General features: G+C 56.0%; 2 protein-coding genes across 2 annotated transcripts; both read left to right on the forward strand.

Moving 5' to 3' along the window:
* Positions 1-1,471: 1,471 nt before the first annotated feature.
* TGME49_220340 (hypothetical protein) lies at positions 1,472-9,170 on the forward strand (the record flags this gene model as incomplete). The annotated part of the gene is made up of 5 exons (XM_002371518.2): positions 1,472-2,882; positions 3,543-4,360; positions 4,903-5,057; positions 5,722-8,036; positions 8,209-9,170. Exons 1-5 carry the CDS (start codon positions 1,928-1,930, stop codon positions 9,168-9,170), a joined length of 5,205 nt encoding a protein of 1,734 aa, XP_002371559.1. The 5' UTR covers positions 1,472-1,927.
* An 825-nt stretch (positions 9,171-9,995) lies between these two features.
* TGME49_220350 (tRNA ligases class II (D, K and N) domain-containing protein) lies at positions 9,996-17,492 on the forward strand. The gene is made up of 5 exons (XM_002371519.2): positions 9,996-13,144; positions 13,650-13,727; positions 14,429-14,917; positions 15,677-16,225; positions 16,633-17,492. Exons 1-5 carry the CDS (start codon positions 10,889-10,891, stop codon positions 16,771-16,773), a joined length of 3,513 nt encoding a protein of 1,170 aa, XP_002371560.1. The 5' UTR covers positions 9,996-10,888; the 3' UTR covers positions 16,774-17,492.
* Positions 17,493-18,253: the final 761 nt, after the last annotated feature.

The raw sequence follows: 18,253 nt of genomic DNA on the forward strand, positions 1-18,253 counted from the left end.
CCGACACACGTCTCGGCAGAGAGCGTCTGCCGAATTGCTGGCCGCGAACGATTCCACGGATTTCCTGCGGGCTTTTGCGCCCTGGAGCTGGTTCACAGTCCCCGTCTTGTTTCCACGCAAAAAAGTTGACTTCCAAGTTTTCTCTAGGAAGTGTATTCTTTCCCCTCTGTCGAGAGTGGAGAGACAGAACGGAGTACGCACTGCAGATGACGACGAACAGGAGGACTCTCGATGACAGAACGTTCAGCCTCGCGAAGAGCGAAAGTGAAATGAGCCCAAAGCAACGTGTTCTTCGACCTTTCAGTCGAGATACGGCGTCCTGCCCTTATTAGACAAAAATGTTCTGCACTGCCTTGCTCCCCACGAACGTCTGAGGCTTGTGGGCGCCGAAGTTCTCGTGGATTTCCGTCTTCCGTTTGACATCACCGCCATGCGTATCGGCAATTGCTTTCCGCCCGAGAGTTCCTCGCCTCGCTAGGTTACGTTCTGATTTAACCCACCGAGCCCACCCTCAAGATGATGCCGCGTAAATCCTGAATGTGACGAGTCAATGGGATTATCGCACGTCACAGTTGTTTCCTCCGACGTTCTGCTGCCCCCTGCCGCGCGACTGATCAGTTGCTAGCCAAGTGTCCGTGAGCCTGTCAAGTTTTGTGGAAGTTTTCTCTCCGCTGTGTGTCGAGTTGTGCATGACTTTTTTCTGCGGAGGGTCTGTGAGTGTCGAGATCACCTCAGTTGAACGCGCTGGTACGTTGCCCGTCGCGTGTGGGCCTCCACGTTTTCCTTCGGGACTCGCGAGGGCATTTGCGCAGAAGAACGTTGCACGCGTTAGACCTCTAAAAACTGGTCTCCTGAGCCGTGTCGATTTTTCGACGAGAACTTCGGAAAGATGGTGTTCCCGCCATTTCCTCAGTCCTTCTCGCCTCCACACTCGTCCCCACGGCTTTCCTGTCGTTCTGGCCACGAGACGAAGTCTCAGGAGAGCGTAAGCAACAGTCATGCTCAGTTTTTGGGAGGCCTCTCTGCATGCCTAGTTCCAGAGAAATTCAAGACTATGCCGAACTCTGCCTTGGGGAGTCTTGCGTTTGACCCTGCTCGTGACTCTCCCGCAGGTGAAGCGTCGAGCGCTTCTGGCTTAACTTTGCCGCTTCTCCGTTCAACTTTGGACAATCATGTTCCCTCTTTTTCTGCCCATTGGTCTCCGTCTCCTCCGTCTCTTTCTACGCGCAGTACCTGGAACGGAGAACCTGTCGAGTTCTCACTCACTCCAGCGTCCCCGTGTAAGTCTGCAACGCCGCTGTTGAGTTGCGTTGTTGCTCCCTCAACCCCGCCGTCCACTGCTTCTTCTCCCGTTTCCGGCGGCAGATCTTCTACTCAGTCTCTGCATTCTTTAACGCACTCGGGGTCCACGGGCATCCCAGCTGGATTCGAAAAAACTCGCAGATCTCAACCGCGAAAGGCAAACGAACCGCGCCGGTGTCATCGTCGATCTCGCCCTCCGCGGCTGGCGGCCTCCAGTTCCCCTGACTGCAGAGCTCTTCTCTCAGAAAACAAGCCGAGTGTCGTCTCGGGTGCTGTGACACCACGTCTTCTTCGCGCTCCAAAGTTTGCATCGTTTTCTCGCATCTCACAGCTCGCCAACGCAAGGGAGTGCCGCCCTTCGAGCTCAAGCAGTGACGGCTTTCCTACCGCTTTCTCTTCGTCTCCTTTCTCGGCCAAACCGTGTGCGCCCTCGCACTTCCGGCTCCTCGCTGCTTCCAGTTCTGCCAGGGGGTTCTTCACACTGCCTGCCCTGGTCCAGCCTCCTGCGTCGTGGAGGCAAAGGCGGCGATCAGCTTTTCTTGCGTTCCTCGTCTTTTTCTTCTGCCTGTTTCTCTTTTTCGGAGTTCTTCTGCCGCACACTCGAGTTGAACAACTGAGGCAAGTCATGCACATGAGTCGGAAGGGAACTGGCGCTCTGAGCAGAAATGTCGACATCGACAAAATCTCACTACCTGGGGAAACGCGCAGCAGCCACGTTGTGGCTGTCGGGGGCATCAAGCTAGACGGCAGCTACACAAAAAAGGCGCAGCGAGACTCACCCGTCAGGGGCGAAGTCGACGGGCGCCGAGAAGCCTCGGAGGATCCTTCCGTTTCTGCAAATCCACATCCGACGGACTCTGCGCGGACAACGTCGCCTTCTGCTGATGACCAAGGCAACATGGCACACGGCGTTTCTTCGCCAGTTCTGGCGACTTCTCTGCAGTCCAGGGATTCCACCGAGTCATCAAGCCCTTTAGGTCCGCCGCGGTCGGACGGTCGTGTCCTGGCCGATTCGCTGTCTGTCTCGCGCCTCCCTCTCGCGCTGTCTTCGCTGTTCTCGCTTCCCCCGATCTTCCTCTTTCTCCTCTTCGTTTCGATAGGCTGTTGTCTTGCGTGTATCACCATTTCTTCCACTCTCGTGTACAAGCACCTGACAAACTACTACGAGCCGCACCTCCAGCGCTACGTCTGCCGCATCTGCTTGGTCGGTCCTGCATTTGCCCTCGCCTCTCTCATTTACTTTGCTCACACCCTCCTGAGCATTTCACCCGAGTCTGATCCCACCTTGTCGGCCGCCTCTCTCGCCTCGAACTTCGCGTTTTGGTCAGCAGCGCCGCCGGCTGCTGCTTCAAGTCTGGCCGCGGTAGGTGGGGAAGCCGGAGAAGCCTTTGCGCGCTCGAGACGCCTCCCCCTGAATGCTGCGGTGCCCTTCAAGGACTCGCTTTCGACCCTGATCGCCGGAACTGATGAACCAGTTTCCTCTGGAGCTCGACTGGAGGAGGTTTTTATCGACTTTCTCCGAGACCTCGCGCAAGCAGTCGCCCTCTACAGCTTTCTTGTTCTCATGATCAACTGCTGTGGTGAGGAGACGAGCGTTTTGGTTGTGAGCTTCCGGGAGGACTACCAGGCTTTTGTTGTCAGCGCGTTTCCATGGAAAGCACGAACTTCGCACTTTTCGCAGGACAATTAGCTGTGAATGTACCAACATTCAAGAGCGACGGACGAGACCTGGAAGGAAGGCCGAGACAAGGACAGAAAACGCTTCCTTAGAAGAAGGCTGCTGCCTTTGTGAATAGCGCATTCATCGCATGTTGTGGTCGCTTCTGTCGCTGCTAGTACACGTGGTAACACCATTTATAACACCATTTAATGCGTGACACCTATACCGTACTCGATAAGGAGTAACTTCTGCATGTCTTAGGAAACTACAGTTCAACTCATTCAGCTTCGACTCAGTGAATCGCCACTGCTTTCGAGGTCCACGGTGTGTCCGTGGATCTGCAAACATCTGCGTAGTGTTTTGTGTGCTCCTCAGTCACGCACCTACCACGTTTTAGGCTACGAATTTTCACCCACAGATTCGCCGCATCTCCGGACTGCCCAGAGCGCCTTTCGCTCCCCTGCGAACCGCGAACTCCAGTTCGCCGACTGTCTTCTTCTCGAGTGTCGAATTGCTCTCAGTCGCTCGACGACCGCTTGTGTGCTTCACGCTTCTTTTGGCAGTCTGTGTCTTGCGCCAGGAAACGATCGCTGCATCTCCATGGCCCTCGCCTGCGACCCGAAGCTGGTGAAGCCGGTGCCGCCATTCAATCTGTTCTTTCCTTCTTTTCATCCTGGGCCGCACATTCTCCGTTACCTCAAAGTGGGGGTCATGCAATTTGTCCTCGTCGTCCCTCTTGTCGGCATCGTCTCTCTTCTCCAGGCTCTCGCGATGAAACCTGGTGCAGCGCTCTTCGTTGCCTCGGCGGTTTCTCCTCCACCTGTTTTCCCACCGGTCTCAAACGCGACGCCGGCGGCACCTCGGTTACGACCGGAAGAAAGCCTCCCGGCGACGAGGCCGCCTTCCTTTTTCTCCCTTGTGTCTTCAGGGCCTTCTCCCGCACTGGACTCTTCCCTCGACCAGGCGTCAGGTTCCTTTCCTTCCTCTGTGGCGGGAGTCTCTTCCGTGTGGACCGTTCTGTCTTCAGCTCCCGCCTTCCTGTCCCTGCCCGTTTCTCTCCCCCTTTTAACAGAAAGCGATGTCCTCCGCTCGCCCTCTCCCAGCCCAGCGGTGTCCCCTTCAGAGCCGAGAGAGACGAGTCTCCAGTGGTCGCACTTTCTCGGCATGCCTGGGCTGACCTCTGTCGCGCTTCTCGCCTCCGTCTTCACTTGCATGCTTTCACTCCTCCAGTTCTACCTCTGCACGGAACCTCTTCTTCGGCCCTACAAACCCCTGCAGAAGTTCCTGTCCATCAAAGTCCTCGTCTTCTTCCAAGTCTGGCAACGCCTCGCCATCCGGACGCTCCTCAGCGTCGGCCTCATCGAAGGAAACACGATTTTCGCGGCCGAACAAATGGCGGTAGGTTCTCCACCCGCACAGACTGAAGCAAACGGCCTCCCTGTCCAGGTCGCGCACCGACAAGCGAAAGGCGGACTCGAGAAACACCGACAAAGCCGTGGACGCTCGGATCGGGTGCAGAGCCACCACAAATCACACACTCCGCTGTGTCGAGTTCGAAGCACCGCTCCTCACCCAACTCTTCCTGCGACGCCTCTCGAAGGGCGTTGTGGCTGCCTCGGACTGCCACAGAAGCCAGTCCTTCCCTTCTTCGGCGTGGAGTGTCGCTGAAACGATTTGCCTCTCTGTCTGTGCCATAAGCTGCTGCCACAAGCCGTCGAGAAAGACACTGAAGCGCCGAAACAGTGCGTTGCTCTTCAGCAAAAGCACCTGGAAGCTCCACATCCCTTCTCGCTCCAGTTGGCGGCCTGCCACACTCGAGGTCGAACCTGCGTTCACGTCCAAAGCTGTGCCGTGTCGTCGCTTTTGCCGCTGTTCGAGAAAATGCGTTCGCGTCTCGGTCATCTCGCGCGGTTCTCCTGGGTGTACGCTGCCGCTTGCAGGACTTGTACCACAACATCCTCATGAGTGTTTGGATGGTCTTCATCTCCATCAGCCACGTTCTGTGCTTCCCCGTCAGTGACCATCTCCCAGAAATTGTCGGCGGCACTGGGGCTTTGTGCGAAGTGGACCCCCCCAGCGCATCCTTTTTCCAAGGGTACGCACTGTTGTGGCATAAGCTCAGTTCTGTCGAACGCTGAAGTCCCAGACACCCTGAGTCGCTGTGCTCGCGTCAAAGGACATGGCTGTGGATCTCACCAACAAAGAACTCGGTTGTCTCTGTCGCATAGCTGGAGTTCCTGCATCCTGGGTACTCACACGATGCGGAGTAATCTTACGCTTGTAGGCGGATGAACTCCAAACAGGGTGACTCGCCTATAAAATCCGTTCATTAGCGTCGTGGTGTGCAGCAGTCATCATGAAGGACTTGCTCTCTGCATGTTGTAACTGGAGTCCTCTTCAGAACTGTGATGTCTCTGTTTCTCCGATCTACAGTGTGCCCTCACGCGCTTGACACCGGAACTGTCGGACTACGAGATGTTTACACCCCTCGATACATGTAGCTTTCACACGAAAGATCCGGACGCGCCACTGTCAGCAGAAAACACAGAAGACAATGGTGCCCCCCTATGCTCGACACAGAGGCTCCCATAGGTCTTCATTTCCTTACAGTAATAGACTGACGCGTCCATGCGAAGGCACATATGAATGCCGACGTCGTGTGCAGGCAAGTTGCTCTTTCCGAAGTACCTCTGCTCGACACCAGTCAGCCTTTGACTCCACTTCCCACAATGGTTTCTAGGTCTCTGCGGTCTTTGCAGGTTACTCGAAGTTCTTCTCGCCGTCGATGTGCTTCAGGACGCTCGCGAAATTGCTCTGCTGCCTCACCGGTCCCTCGATCGCGCCTGCTCGATTCTCCGCGAACAGTGCATGCAGGCGGACAGCGAGTTCCAGCATCTGCTATCCCTGGATGCGAAGACTGACCCCGACCAACTGTTTTCTTCGCCGTATGTGCGCCACGACACAGGAGAGGCCCGGACGCCAGCTTTTGCCCTCGTGGGGACTCCCGCGGGCGGCGGCCCCGCGACCGCCGCTGGGGTCCGAAGGGCGACGCCGCTTTCTCGATCTCCTGCGGGTGACGCGTTTCGCTTCCTGGAGAGTTCGGAACATGACGCCGGAGAAGGCGCCTGCAGTGACCAAGACAACGCAGAAGTGAGGCAAAGCGTTTCTGGGACTCGCAAGCACCTCGACAGGATCCACCAGCTTCGGAAAAGGTCTCGTAGTGAAGGTCGCCTGCAAACAGCCCTGCTGCTGGGGTCGGAGAACCTAGGAGTTCACCGTTCTTTCTCGTCAAATTCCTGGAAAGCGAACCCCGCTGTGCTGGCCCTTGGATTCGAGCGCCTCCCGCCTGAGACGCGCCATCATGTCTGTCTCGGCACTCAGTCTTCTGAGGACGCTGCGACAGCTTATCGACTGATGCCAACCTCGGAAGAGCCAGCGCTGGCGTCCAGAACGACAGTGCGAGACCGAGGAGACGAAGAGAATGGAGGAAAAGAGACAGGCGAGACGAACATGGGGGGCCTTCTCAGTGGGCGTAGCTTGCATGCCAGCGAGCCTGGGATGGGCGCCGCTCCCGACACTGCAGTTCACCGAGGGGTCCACTTTGTTTCGGATTCGCCCCGACCTCAACTTCGGTCTGTCGCAGCCTCTCGGTCTTCTCCTTCCTGTCACTTGCTCCCTTGTTCACCCTCTGGGCTCGACCGTCTATTGCCGCATCTCCAACAGCACCGAGAGGTTTTCGCAGACAACGATTCGGACGAGGGCGCTTGCCCACCGCCGCCTCCGAGTTCGCCTGTGTCCGGTTTGCCGTCTCCGCGTCTGTCTCCCTATTTGTCTCTGCCCCGTTTGAGCAGCTCCTTACTTTCTGTGGAAGCAAGTGCGCCCGGCCAAGAACCTCAAAGCCCCAGGGGAAACGCCGACCCGAGGCCCTCTGGAGTCCCGGCGTGTGTTGAGTTTTCGCTTTCCCCGAGAGGTGCCTCCCTTTCATGCGTGGAGGCAGGTGCTTCTCCGCAGAGCCAGGCGAGTCTCCAGGGGCAGCGTCAACCTTCAGAAGCAGTCCAGACGCCATTTTTCTCGCCCGCGTCGCGCTACGCGTCTCTGCTCCTTGCCTCCGCAGGGCGGATGAACCTTTTCGGAGCCATGTCGCGCGTAGAAACGTCCGTCTCCCCTTACTCTCCCCTCGCTGCCTCTGTCGCCGCCACGGTTCCAGGCGCCGTTCCATATCCTCGGAGCGCGACAGGAAGAGCCGCCGTCGCAGCTCGCTTCCGCGTAGCCTCCAGTCCGACGTCGCCGTTCCACCGGTGCCCAGCGGCGGCGCTGGCCGTCGCTCTCGGCACAGAAATCTCCACTTCTTCCTGCTTTCTGGAGGAGATTCCCGAGGTGCCAAGCGGCGACGAAGAGAACGCACAAGTCACTTGTGGCAGCGCGAACAACACACGGACGGAGGGCGCCAGTCAAAGTGGAGACGCCACGGCGCGGCTTGGGCGAGACGAAGAGCGAGGGAGTTCGGACAGCGAGGCTACACTTGAGAACGCGGAGAGAAGCAGCTGCAGGCGTGAGGACGCCGCTTTCGGCGAGCCGGAACGACGACCTTCTTCCACGAACTGGCTCGGCGCGCACCACGGCAGTCGAGACTCCTGGCAGGATGCCGGAAAGAAGGTGGAAGCAGAGTCAGGGAGTTCAGCAGAGGTACAGACATCCGAGGGCCATTCGGAAGCGCAAGACGCACCCGCTTTCCCGAGCTCCAGAAACCAGCGTTGGGAGGCTGCCGCGCCGCGGCGCCCGCACCCCTCACCGTCGCTTGCACCGAATGAGTTGAATGGCGAGGCAGAATGTTTTTCCTGTTCCGAGCGAAGCAGTTCGACAGACGTGGCTGCGCGTTTTTGTGCGGAGGCGTTCGAGTTCCGCGATTCGGCAGAGACGCCGGAGTGCCTCCCACAACATGAGGAAGGCGCCCCCCTGCAGCTCCCGCAAGCGGCGAAAGAGAAAATGGGAATGCATGCTCGAAGAAGGAAACGCGCGGACACAGACTCGCCGCGCTACTCAACGGCGGGCACTCCACGCAAAGAGAAGCCAGGTGAGAGTGGAAAAGGTGTGTCTGGTGGCGGAGCCTGGATAGGAGCATCGACCTGACTTTGTCGTGTGAAGCATGAAGCGATCCAGGACCTACCGTTTGTTCGGCTGTCCACATCCCTCACTGATCTGCCGTTTTGAGTGGACTGTCACGTTCGCTGGGTGGTGTGCTGCAGGAACGGCTCGCCTGAGACTTTTCGAACAAGAGGCGTTCGCAGACGAATCAGAAAACGCGCACTCCGCAGCCACGCTGAAGAGCAGCCGGACCTGGGTTCGCGCTGGCCCAGAATTCGGGGCGGACCTCAGAAGCCTCCAGCGCTCAGTCCGTTCTGCCTGCGTGAAAGGCGAGGAAGAAGCAGACCAAGGCACCTGGCCAAGGGAAGAAGAAAGAGAGGTCGAGGAGCATCGCGAGGAACATCGAAAACAAAGAAACCCCCAGGAGACAGTGCCGAGGCAAGTCGCACTGAGCGAGGCGTCTCGACACCTCCTGTCGCCCGCCAGCAGGGTCGACGAAACGTCTGCTGAAGCGGAGGAAGCACCTCAAACTGTAGGAGACTCGAGAAGCTCTCTGGAAGGGAAACGCGAGGCGCGAGATGCGCGACACTCGAGGAAGGACGAAGTCGCCAATCAGTGGAGGGGCAGGACTTTCATGCCACAGAGTTATAGGACGGACAGGCAATGCGCGTCGAAAGTTCTAGATTCGCGACAAACGAAAACGAAAAACGACCGGGCAAACGATTCCCGAGAACGCATGCCCATGAGCGAAGGCCACCTCGTTTTTTCCATCGGGCAGGTGCCCGGAAGAAGCTCAGTGGGAGACACCCCGCGAATGCTGTCTGGCGCGAGAGAGCTAGGGGGAAGGAAAGGCGCGAAGGACGTTACGGATGCAGAGTTCACTGAAGATAGTCAAACCGCAGCCGCGACGCGCGAAAGCTCTGCGAATCGTCAACGCTCGGGACGAACTCAAAGCCGCGGGCGAGAAGACGAAACAGAAAAAATCCCTGGAAACGAGGGGGAGGATTCGGATGAGGAAGTCTGGGCTGATGCTCAGAGCATGCGCGCCACCGAGAGTCCCGTGAGACTCGGCTGGACATGCGAAGTTGGGGACGACGAAGACGACGACGGTCTATTCTACTGAAAAAAACGGAGCTTCGTGAGGGGGACATACGGATAACTACACCTAGCTAGTAGAGAAAAAAAAGAGGTCTTTCATCGCTGAGGCTTGTTTAGAAGAAACCTACGAGTTCAGGCTTTCAACCGAAAGGAAATACAATAATAAACGTCCTGTTGAATGTCTGTGAAAGCGCACAGCTCCCCGTTCTGCCGTCTCGAACGCTGAAAAACTATGTCGAGGCACAACTGTGACGTCAGGCCTCCCATTCTTTGAGAAAAAACAGATGCGTCAGGTGCTGCCTAGCTTCCTCGGAGGGCGAGAACCCACTGCGTTCATGCACTTCGTTTCCGTGTTTTCTGCCGCCGCAAATTTTCCGAAAAAAACTACAGGTTCCAGGCAAACCTGAACACCGCTGGGCTCTGGACATTCGACAGTTTCAGCGAAACACTTTCGGAGACCGCGTCCAATCCGTGGCGCTCGCCAGGAGTAGAGGACCGATCCAGACTGAGCGTTTCTCTTCCACTCTGCATATCTTAGTTTACTGCTGGAATTCCTCTCGGCGTGTAGCTGCGTCTCCGCATTTGCTGGTGACTTTCGAACCTTTCACAGGTGGTCACTTGGCGACGAAAGTAGGCGTAACCTCCGCGACTGCCGCAAAGGCGCCGGATTCTAAACCTGACGCGGACCCTCGCTAAAAAAGACAAAGAAAGAAAAAACGTATCTGAGGGGTTTGAATTTTTGCCCAGTGGCTGTGCTACGCGCAAAGGGGCAGTGCCCGTGGAAAACCACGGCGACAGAAAGGTTTCGCTAAACGATACTTTCTTTCCCTCTCAAAGTCTCCTCGCTTTCCGGGGATTTTACTCGCCTCGCTACGAACACCGGATCACTGAGAGAAACACCTAGAGCGTGTATGCTGCATATTTAGATGCGGGAGGGAGTTACGGCTCTGCTTGTCTTCCGTTCTGAAGCAGAGTTTCGAGACAGACAGCAGAGTCGAGCAGACACCTCCGAGGAAGAAAGTGTAGGGTAAATCGCGCGCCTCAGCCCCGACGAGAACTGCGCGTTTTTCCCTCGACGAGGGCCGTGCTGGCTGCGGAACTTGTCGCGGCGGCTGCGTTGCTTCGCCTGCCCCGGGAGAAGGCTTTGTGGCGGAATTCGACCTTTCCTGCGATGAACTCTTTTTCCTTTCTTCTTGCGTCCCAGAGAAAGGAACGAAACCCGGAAGAAACAGGAAAGACACTGACTTGTGAGCCACATCTCCGAGAGTTTTCCGCCGTCGCCTTTCGAGCCGCATGCGCGCCTGAATATGAAGTGTGCATGTCTCGTGTGTCTCCGCGATGACAGAGTGCTCCAGTCTTCTTTGAAGACGGAACAAAAGAAGAAACGGCTCGTCGGTTTCACGAGATTTTCCGTCTTGCTTGACAGCAAAGGAGCAAAGGCTCCGGGAAACGCTCGCGAGGCGTCACGTTTTCTTTCACCGCGTCTCCATCTAGAGTCGGAGTGTCTTTCTGCCTCGCTCTGTTGTCGCCTGCCAATCAACGTTTTTTCCTTCTCGTCTGCCATCGCTTTCCAGTTTTTTCTCTCTCTGGCGACTGAGGCTGCTTCGCGTTTCGCGGCGAAGAGAAGAAGGAAGGAGAACGCCCTGGACACCATGTCTTCGTAAAAGCAGGAGAGCGAGGATCACCGAAGATCCTTCTGGGCGTCGTCGCGCGAAATCGCCGTACAGACGTACAGGTAAAAAGATGTCGCCATCTTATTCAAGATCCCGACAGATCAACTACTGCAGCAAGGTGAGTCATCGAAAGATGTATCGCCTTTTGTCACCTCTGTTTTCCACCTCTCTCGTTCTTCTCGCTTCTCTTCTCTGGCCTCCAGCCTGTGCTGGCCTCAGTCTTCCCTCGAAGACCCTTCGCTCTCGCCTTCAGTTGAGAAACGTCGCAGCTCCATCCGAACCTGTGTCTTCCTCTTGTCTCTTTTCTTCGCGCCACCGTCCCTCGCCGCCGTCTCTCTCCACGCTTGGCCTCTCGCTCGCCGCCTCGCTGCGTCGCTCGCCTGTCTCTGCGGTGTCACACCTCAGAGGCCGAGAGGAAGTCTTCTTGCGTGCTTTCACCAGTCTCCAGTGGCCCGCGGCTCGCTCTCTCTCGGACCGGGTGCGAGACAGAAGCGACGAAGAGAGCAGAAGAGATCGGCGTCTGCTCTTCCTACCGTCGCGACTGGTCTCTCGGACGCCTCTGTACTGGAGAGGCAAAGACCGAGACGAAGACGGAGAGGAAAATGGGCGGAAAGATGGAGAAAAATGTGCACGGTCGTGGGCAGCAAGGCCTGTGTGGGCAGCCAGGACCGAGTGGGGAAGACGAAGGAGGCCGCTGGCGGGGACGGGGAAAGACAGTGTATTCGCTGGAGGAAACACAGAACGACGCATGGCGCGCGACTCCAGTGGAGAGACACAGACACCCTTCGACCTCCTGAGAGGGCCGCTTCCACAAGCTGACGCAATCTCTCCTGCGTCGCCTCTGCCGTTCTTTTCTCGAGAGAAGGCTTCTTTTCTCCACACCCTGAGAGCGGTTCCGTACCCAGCACGCATGCTTCCTTCCTCCACTACAGCTTCACCTGCCTTCCCGTCTTCCTCTTCTTCCTCTTCTTCGTTACCTTCCCTCTTGTCGCCCTCCTCGTCTCCGTCCTCGTCTCCTTCCTCTTCTCCCCCGTCTTCGTCGTCTTCTTCCGAGTATGTCTCGCGTTTGTCCAAGGCGTCGTGTCTCGTCCGGGAGCTTTCGTTGTCTCCCTTTCCTCCGACGTCTTGGCTTTTGTCGCTCTTCCCGGCGGTGCTGTCCTCTCCCTCTGTGCTTCACGAGAAATTCCGGGACCTCCCGGCAGGTGAGGCTGCTGCGCCGGACCTCGTCGCAGTCGCAGGCCGCATTCAGAGCATTCGCAACGGAGGCATGTTCATCGACCTTTTCAGTCCTTCCGACGAATCCAAGCTTCAGCTATTTGTTTCGCTCAGTGCTGCGGCGCCTTCCGCTTTTCGGCATTCGCTCGCAGACTCGGCTGACCATGCGCCTGCGCAAGGCCTGTCTCCGTCTGCCTCCGCCCTCAGCGGCGACCTGGCGAGACTGGGATCGCCGACATCCTCCCTTCCTCACACACTCCCTGCCGTCGCCATTCTTCCCTTCCTGGACTTGGGCGACTTTCTTCTTGCTCGCGGTCACATTCGACGGACGCAGAGAAACGAACTCACCCTCGACGTCGCGCGCGTAGGCGGTCTCCACCTCGTCGCGAAGCGCCTGTTGCCTCTCGACCTCTCCCTCTCTCTCTCCCTCTCTCTCTCCCGCTCTCTCGCCTTGCCGCGAGTCTCTCCGGGATCGAAGTCGCCTTCCGCGGTCTCTTTCTCGGAGGGTCGGCGGGCAGGCAGACGCGGGAGAGCGCCGCCTCTCGACACTGGCGCGGCTGTTCTCTCGGCCACAGACGTTCTCCAAGGAGGTGAGCTTCGTCCGGCGTCTCTGCGCGCTGCCGCGGCGCGCGCTCACGCGGCTCCGTTCTCGGCGGCTGCAGGGTCGGCCTGGGCCGACGGGCCGGCCAGCGTCTCTGCGGCGCTTCGTTCGCTGCCTTCTCCCCAACGAGATGCTCAGATTCTTTGCTCGGGGCGGCTCCGAGAGATCCTTCGACTTCGTTCGTTTATTATTCAAACCGTGAGAGAAAAACTCTTGTCGGAAGCCTTTCTCGAAGTCGACACTGCAGTGCTGCACGGCGCGCCTCACGCCAGGGCCTCCAACGAGAAGGAGGCGAAAGCCGAGAACGCAGAGCAGGAAGAGAAGGCGTCCGGACGCGCAGGCGAGGAAGACGGTTTCGACGGTTCTGGACATCCCTTGCAGACACAGCAGACTTCTACAGGGCAGAAATGGAAAGAGAAGCGAGAGGATCAGACTGTTGAAGGCCGACGCGAGAATGAAGAAGAGAAAGACACACCGACCGCCCGGCTCTTTGAGTCTCACCTACATGCGGTAAGCCGTTCATTGGATTCGAGGCGCTTAAAGGCATGCAAGCTACAGGACACAAACGTTCCTTCCAGGTTGCTCTTCATCTCCACTCCACACCGTCGCTTCCTCATTTCTCCCGTCTCGCTTTCTCTTCTCTCTCGTTTTCTGTCGACGTTCTTTGTCCGAGTGTCGACCTTTCTTCTGCGTTCTCCTTTGTGCTTTAGTGGGTTCCCTCTCGCCATGTTCCGTCCTTCGCTTTTTCTCCATTGGGTTTCAGTTTTTCTGGTATGTTCCGTTTCGCCCTGAAACATCTCTCCGTGTTTTGAGGTGGTCTGTGCCTTTGTCGCCAGTCTCGAAAAGCTGTTGTTGCTGTCAGGAAGAATCACAAGGCCTCCAAAACTCAGCTAATGCCTGAGGCTTCACGCCCTCCTACGCTTCAAGACAGGGAACTCCTGTGTCTCTGCAGTTCCTATTCCACTGAACTTGTCTCCACTTCGATGCTGCGATTTCTGTGTCTCGGCGCTTTCAGCTGGACCTGCCAGTACACCTGAGGATCGCCCCGGAACTTGCACTGAAGCGTCTGGTTGTCAGTGGCGTCTCTGACAAGGTGAGTGTCTTCGGCAGATCTTTCTATTTTCTTCTTGCGTTCGTATTTACATTCGTCGCTGGATTGCCGGAGCGACGGTGCCCCTGCTCTTCAGTGGCAACAAAGCAAGCATCATAATTCGAAACATGTTCAGGAAAAACAAGTCACAAAGCACGCGCGACTGCTGAATTTTGCCGGGATGAATTGGCAAGGTTCTCCGTAGAGATGGCCGTGGAAATCCTGGAAATGCAGATTTTCGGGGGGGCGTTTTGCGGCTCCGACTTCAGGAGCAACGCCTGCACCGACTGAGAATAAGTTCTCCTTCACACGACGTTCCTCTCTGTTAAAATCTGTCTTTTTCACCTGGGTTTCTTCTTCAAAGTTCTCTCTCACCGAACGCTGTTGTTTTCCAAGTGATGACACGACTTCTGCACGGCTTGTCCTGAACGGTAGAAACCGGGGAGAAGCTTTCCCCCTCTGGAGCCTCTGCCCACCCACCATTTGTCCTACGCACAGACATACAAATATAAAAATAGATAAACAAATGTGCGTATCTTTCCAAACATGACTATATATGTATGTATAGTTGTGTACATATATATATATATATATATATTCATATGTGCTCGCTTGTGTGCCTGCCTCAGTGAAGTGCACCAGTTTCTACATTCCAATGTGTCTTGCTCTGTGGAGTCTTGGCTGCTGCTCTGTCGAGAGCGCAGGTCTTCGAGATTGGGCGCTGCTTCCGAAACGAGGGCATCTCGTGGAGACACCAACCCGAATTTCTGTCTATGGAGGCCTACGCGACGTTTTGGACGTACGAAGACATGATGACGTTGACAGAAGAAATCGTTCGACTCTGTGCGTGTCGCATCGCTTCGCTGCGGACCCAAGCGTCACGCGCCGCAGAGTCACGAGCTCTCCCGCCGTCTTCGCCGGTTTCTTCTCCCTCGTCATCTCGCTTTTCGTTCCTGAGCTCTCTGTTATCGTACACTCCGTGGGGAAGAAGCAAGGCTGCCGAGGCTGATGTCAGGGGTCCACGCACAGCCGGCGACGCTTCGAAAACTCGAGAGGGAGTCGACGACAGAGAAAGCCGCATTTCTTGGCAGGGACATGAAATCAATTTGTCGGGTCCTTGGAGAAGAATGACGATGGTCGAGGCCCTCCACGAGTACACTGGAATCCATTTCGAACGTCTTTCGCACCAAGAGGTAAGCTTGTCTGCTTCTGCGGAGGTTTCTGAGTGCGCAAAGACGAGTGAACAGCATACCACAGAGTCTTCGACTTCCATCGGCATACACGCAAAAGGCGCTCCGTACCTAGGCGCGCATTGATGTACGGAAACTGATGTGCATGCAGAACTGCACGGCTTTTAAAAAATGTGCGAGTCACAGCATCGAGGTCCTTTTCTCTGTTTTACGGGGCGATACCGAACGACTCACTGTTTTCGGTGTGAAGGAAGCGAGGAGAGTCTTGTGTGTTGGCGAAGGGGGGGGATCTGTTTCACTTTCTCCAAGAGTGAAGAGGCGTCTCGTTTGTTTTCGTTGACTCGGCCGCATGGATTTGCGGTTTAGAACGCGGCTGTCCTGCGTTGTTTGCCCTGGACTGTTTGTTTCATCTCATTCCAAGTGCTGATTCCTTCATTGTGACCGCCGTACCGGGGATTCATCGCGTCGTCTGCACTTGCCATTGTTCCGAACTTGCCGTCAGTTACCGTGAAAGAAAAACGTTTTAAAAAACTTTTCCATCATGCCCGTACTCAGCAAAAACCACCCGGGTGGCAAAAGGGGGGTGGGTTTGGGTGCCGAGATCCATAGGCTGGAGGCTTATACATGCTCTTACATTTTCAAATTGATTTTCTAAAACGGAGTTCTTGGGTGTTCTTCATTCGAGCGTCCGTGGACCTATATAACTTGCCTAGGAGAATACGCTTTTGACTAGTCTTCACTTTCTCAGTATCCGCGTCTCAGGCCCTTTTGGAAGTCGAGCGGCGTCTGCAGGAGTGCCCAGAGAAAGAAGGACAGGAACACCGTTCTTCGATCTCTCCCTCGCCTCTGTCTCTTGACGGGAAGGGTGAGGACAAGAGAAAAGTGACCAGGGCAAAGCAGAGTTGCGGTAAGGCGTTGCCTCCAGCGTGTTTGACGTCTGTCGAGGAACTCATGGATTTCACTTTCAAGGAGTGGGTGGAGAGTCGACTCACACAGCCGACGCACATCATCCACACTCCTCTCGCTCTCTCACCTCTCGCTGCCGAAAAGTTGCCCGAGGAAGGCAAGTTTCCGGTGGCAGAGAGATTTGAGACTTATATCGCAGGCATGGAACTGGCAGATGGATACTCGGAACTGACGGACCCTCTTGAGCAACTAAGGCGTTTTCACTCCCAACAACGAATCGCAAAGGGCACCGACACCCCCGCGACGGGTCCTGGGAGAACGACGCCAGAGACGCTCGAGGCAAACAACCAAGCGGAGGCGAGAAGCCAAGAGGAAGCGAAAGCCGATGGAGCTGTTCCAAATCAGGTACAGGTTTCATCTAGAATACCATCGGTCAGGTTCTTTTTGCGGCGACTCGGTTGTCTGCGGGATCGCCACTGATGGAGCAGTATGCGTGTACAGGGTTCGGTGACTCTAGTCGTAGACCAGCCGCTCTGCGTGGTTGCTGTCCGTGGATTTTAAGCAGTTTTGTCTTCGTGTCTTGACGTCCGCGGTTCCCCAGCGCTATAAAAAGTTCCTTTCTACCATGTGGTTTTTTAGTGAAGCTTCTGTGGCTCTTCCCATGTGCTCTCGGTGGTTTTCCCGTAAAAAAGTGGAAGGATAACTTGCGGGTGTTCGTCCGCTTGATTGTGTCTGCTTGGTGTGCGTCGGTTGCTGGCCTGGGGAGTCTCCACCGTGGCGGTCGCACTGTCTCTGTCGGCGTTTATCTTCAGGAATTTGTCTCGGCACTCATGCTCGGACTCCCCCCGACTGCTGGACTGGGAATCGGTCTCGACCGCTTGGTGATGCTGCTGACGGATTCGGCTTTTATTCGGGACGTCGTTCATATGCCGCTACGGAAAAGCGTGCTCTAAGAGCGAACACCTGCCTCGCGAGCAGAGGACGCCTCTTGCTGGTCCCGGCCCTCCGTTGTTTTTCGCAGATCTCGTTGTAGAGATTACAGACGATCTAGGAGTCGCTGTAGAGAACATGCGCGTGTAGGCGCGTGTCTAGGTCCTGTTTGCTTCTACAGCTCCCATGCTGATGTGAACATCTGCATCCGGTGTCTAGGGCATTTGCGCGGTCGGCAAGTTCCACGGCAGGTGTAAGATTTAGTAAGAGGTGTAGACCGCCGCTGCATCAAAAGCAGAGACTGAATCGAGGACAAACTCGGTTCTTTGTCAATTCCAGTGGTTTCGCTGAAAACGTCACCTTTTTGTGGAGGGCAAAAACGCTGCGGTGTCCCACTTACCTACCTCGAGACCGGAAGATCGTCTCGAGCTACTATATGGCTGAAGGAGTGTACGGGCATTAGAGCCAACTTCTCTGCTCCGTCTGCTAGGCAATGGCTTATCCGTTAACATATTAGCTTTCTTGTCAAGAGGGAAAATGGGTGCCCGTACCAACACAGGGGGCAGGAGGCGCTCTTCTAGATTGATATAGTTCTTGAGTGCGACAGAGCAGGAGCATCGAACGATGCAAGCCACCACACCTGGTTACGTTCACATATCCCTCGACTTGGTGAAATCACGCTGCAAAAAAAACGAAAAACTGTTCCTTCATTGCAGACTCGTCTTCAAAGACTCTCCTCGTGCCGGTGTCTCGATTGAAACAACGGCATCCGAATTACAGTAGCAGTTGCTCATTGTCGCACAGCAATTCAGGAAACCCACGGAGTCGCTGTGCCCATTCTCACTTGTCACTACGTGGTTATCTGACGAGAAAGTTAGTGAATTTCTGTGGAAAGGAATCCATTGCTCCACCTGCGTTTCCGAAAAACGGAGGAACGCTTCTTCGTTTCTTCCAGAAGCGAAACGGCCTGTCTCCTGGGGATCACAAAGACTTCTAAGTCGGGTGACGAGCTCGGTGCAATTACCTTTCCCCAGTATCGCATGGAAGGAATGCTACACAAGGTCTGTCCATCTTGAGCATCATGCTCGTGGTACAGGTGCTCTGCTCAGGAAAGTCTGCATGAAGTTGCCCGCTGAGGGCACAGGACGACTCGGCGTTTCTCAGCTGGTGATGAAACTTTCGTACAGAGCTCGTCTGCAGATCTTGTTCCGTAGTTAATCGATGTGTGATTCGGTATCTCCAACCAGCCGCACGCTGTGAACGTCTGGTTACAAAACGCAGAGACATTCTGATCACAAATTTTGTGCGAGCCGGCGTGCTTCTGAGCAGACAGCGGCGCCTGGTCGTCCTGACCAGTGTTTACCGGCTGTCAAGCTTGTTCCACTGTTTTCTGCAGCGCCGCGGCTACATTTCCTAACCCTTCACTGGTGCTCGCGTCGCTTTCACGAAATCTCTACGTTCCGAATAATGGCCTTTTGTTGGTTGTACCGTGGTACCCCCCAA

This window comes from Toxoplasma gondii, chromosome V (genome assembly GCF_000006565.2).
Source record: "Toxoplasma gondii ME49 chromosome V, whole genome shotgun sequence".
In the NCBI taxonomy this organism is placed as follows: Eukaryota; Apicomplexa; class Conoidasida; order Eucoccidiorida; family Sarcocystidae; genus Toxoplasma; species Toxoplasma gondii.

Bases quoted from the DNA above. Each gene is read 5' to 3' on its own strand.
- TGME49_220350 (XM_002371519.2), top strand. From the start codon at position 10,889: ATGTCGCCATCTTATTCAAGATCCCGACAGATCAACTACTGCAGCAAG. The intron at 14,918-15,676 runs GTAAGCTTGTCT...TCCGCGTCTCAG, and splicing joins AACGTCTTTCGCACCAAGAG to GCCCTTTTGGAAGTCGAGCG. The intron at 16,226-16,632 runs GTACAGGTTTCA...GTTTATCTTCAG, and splicing joins ATGGAGCTGTTCCAAATCAG to GAATTTGTCTCGGCACTCAT.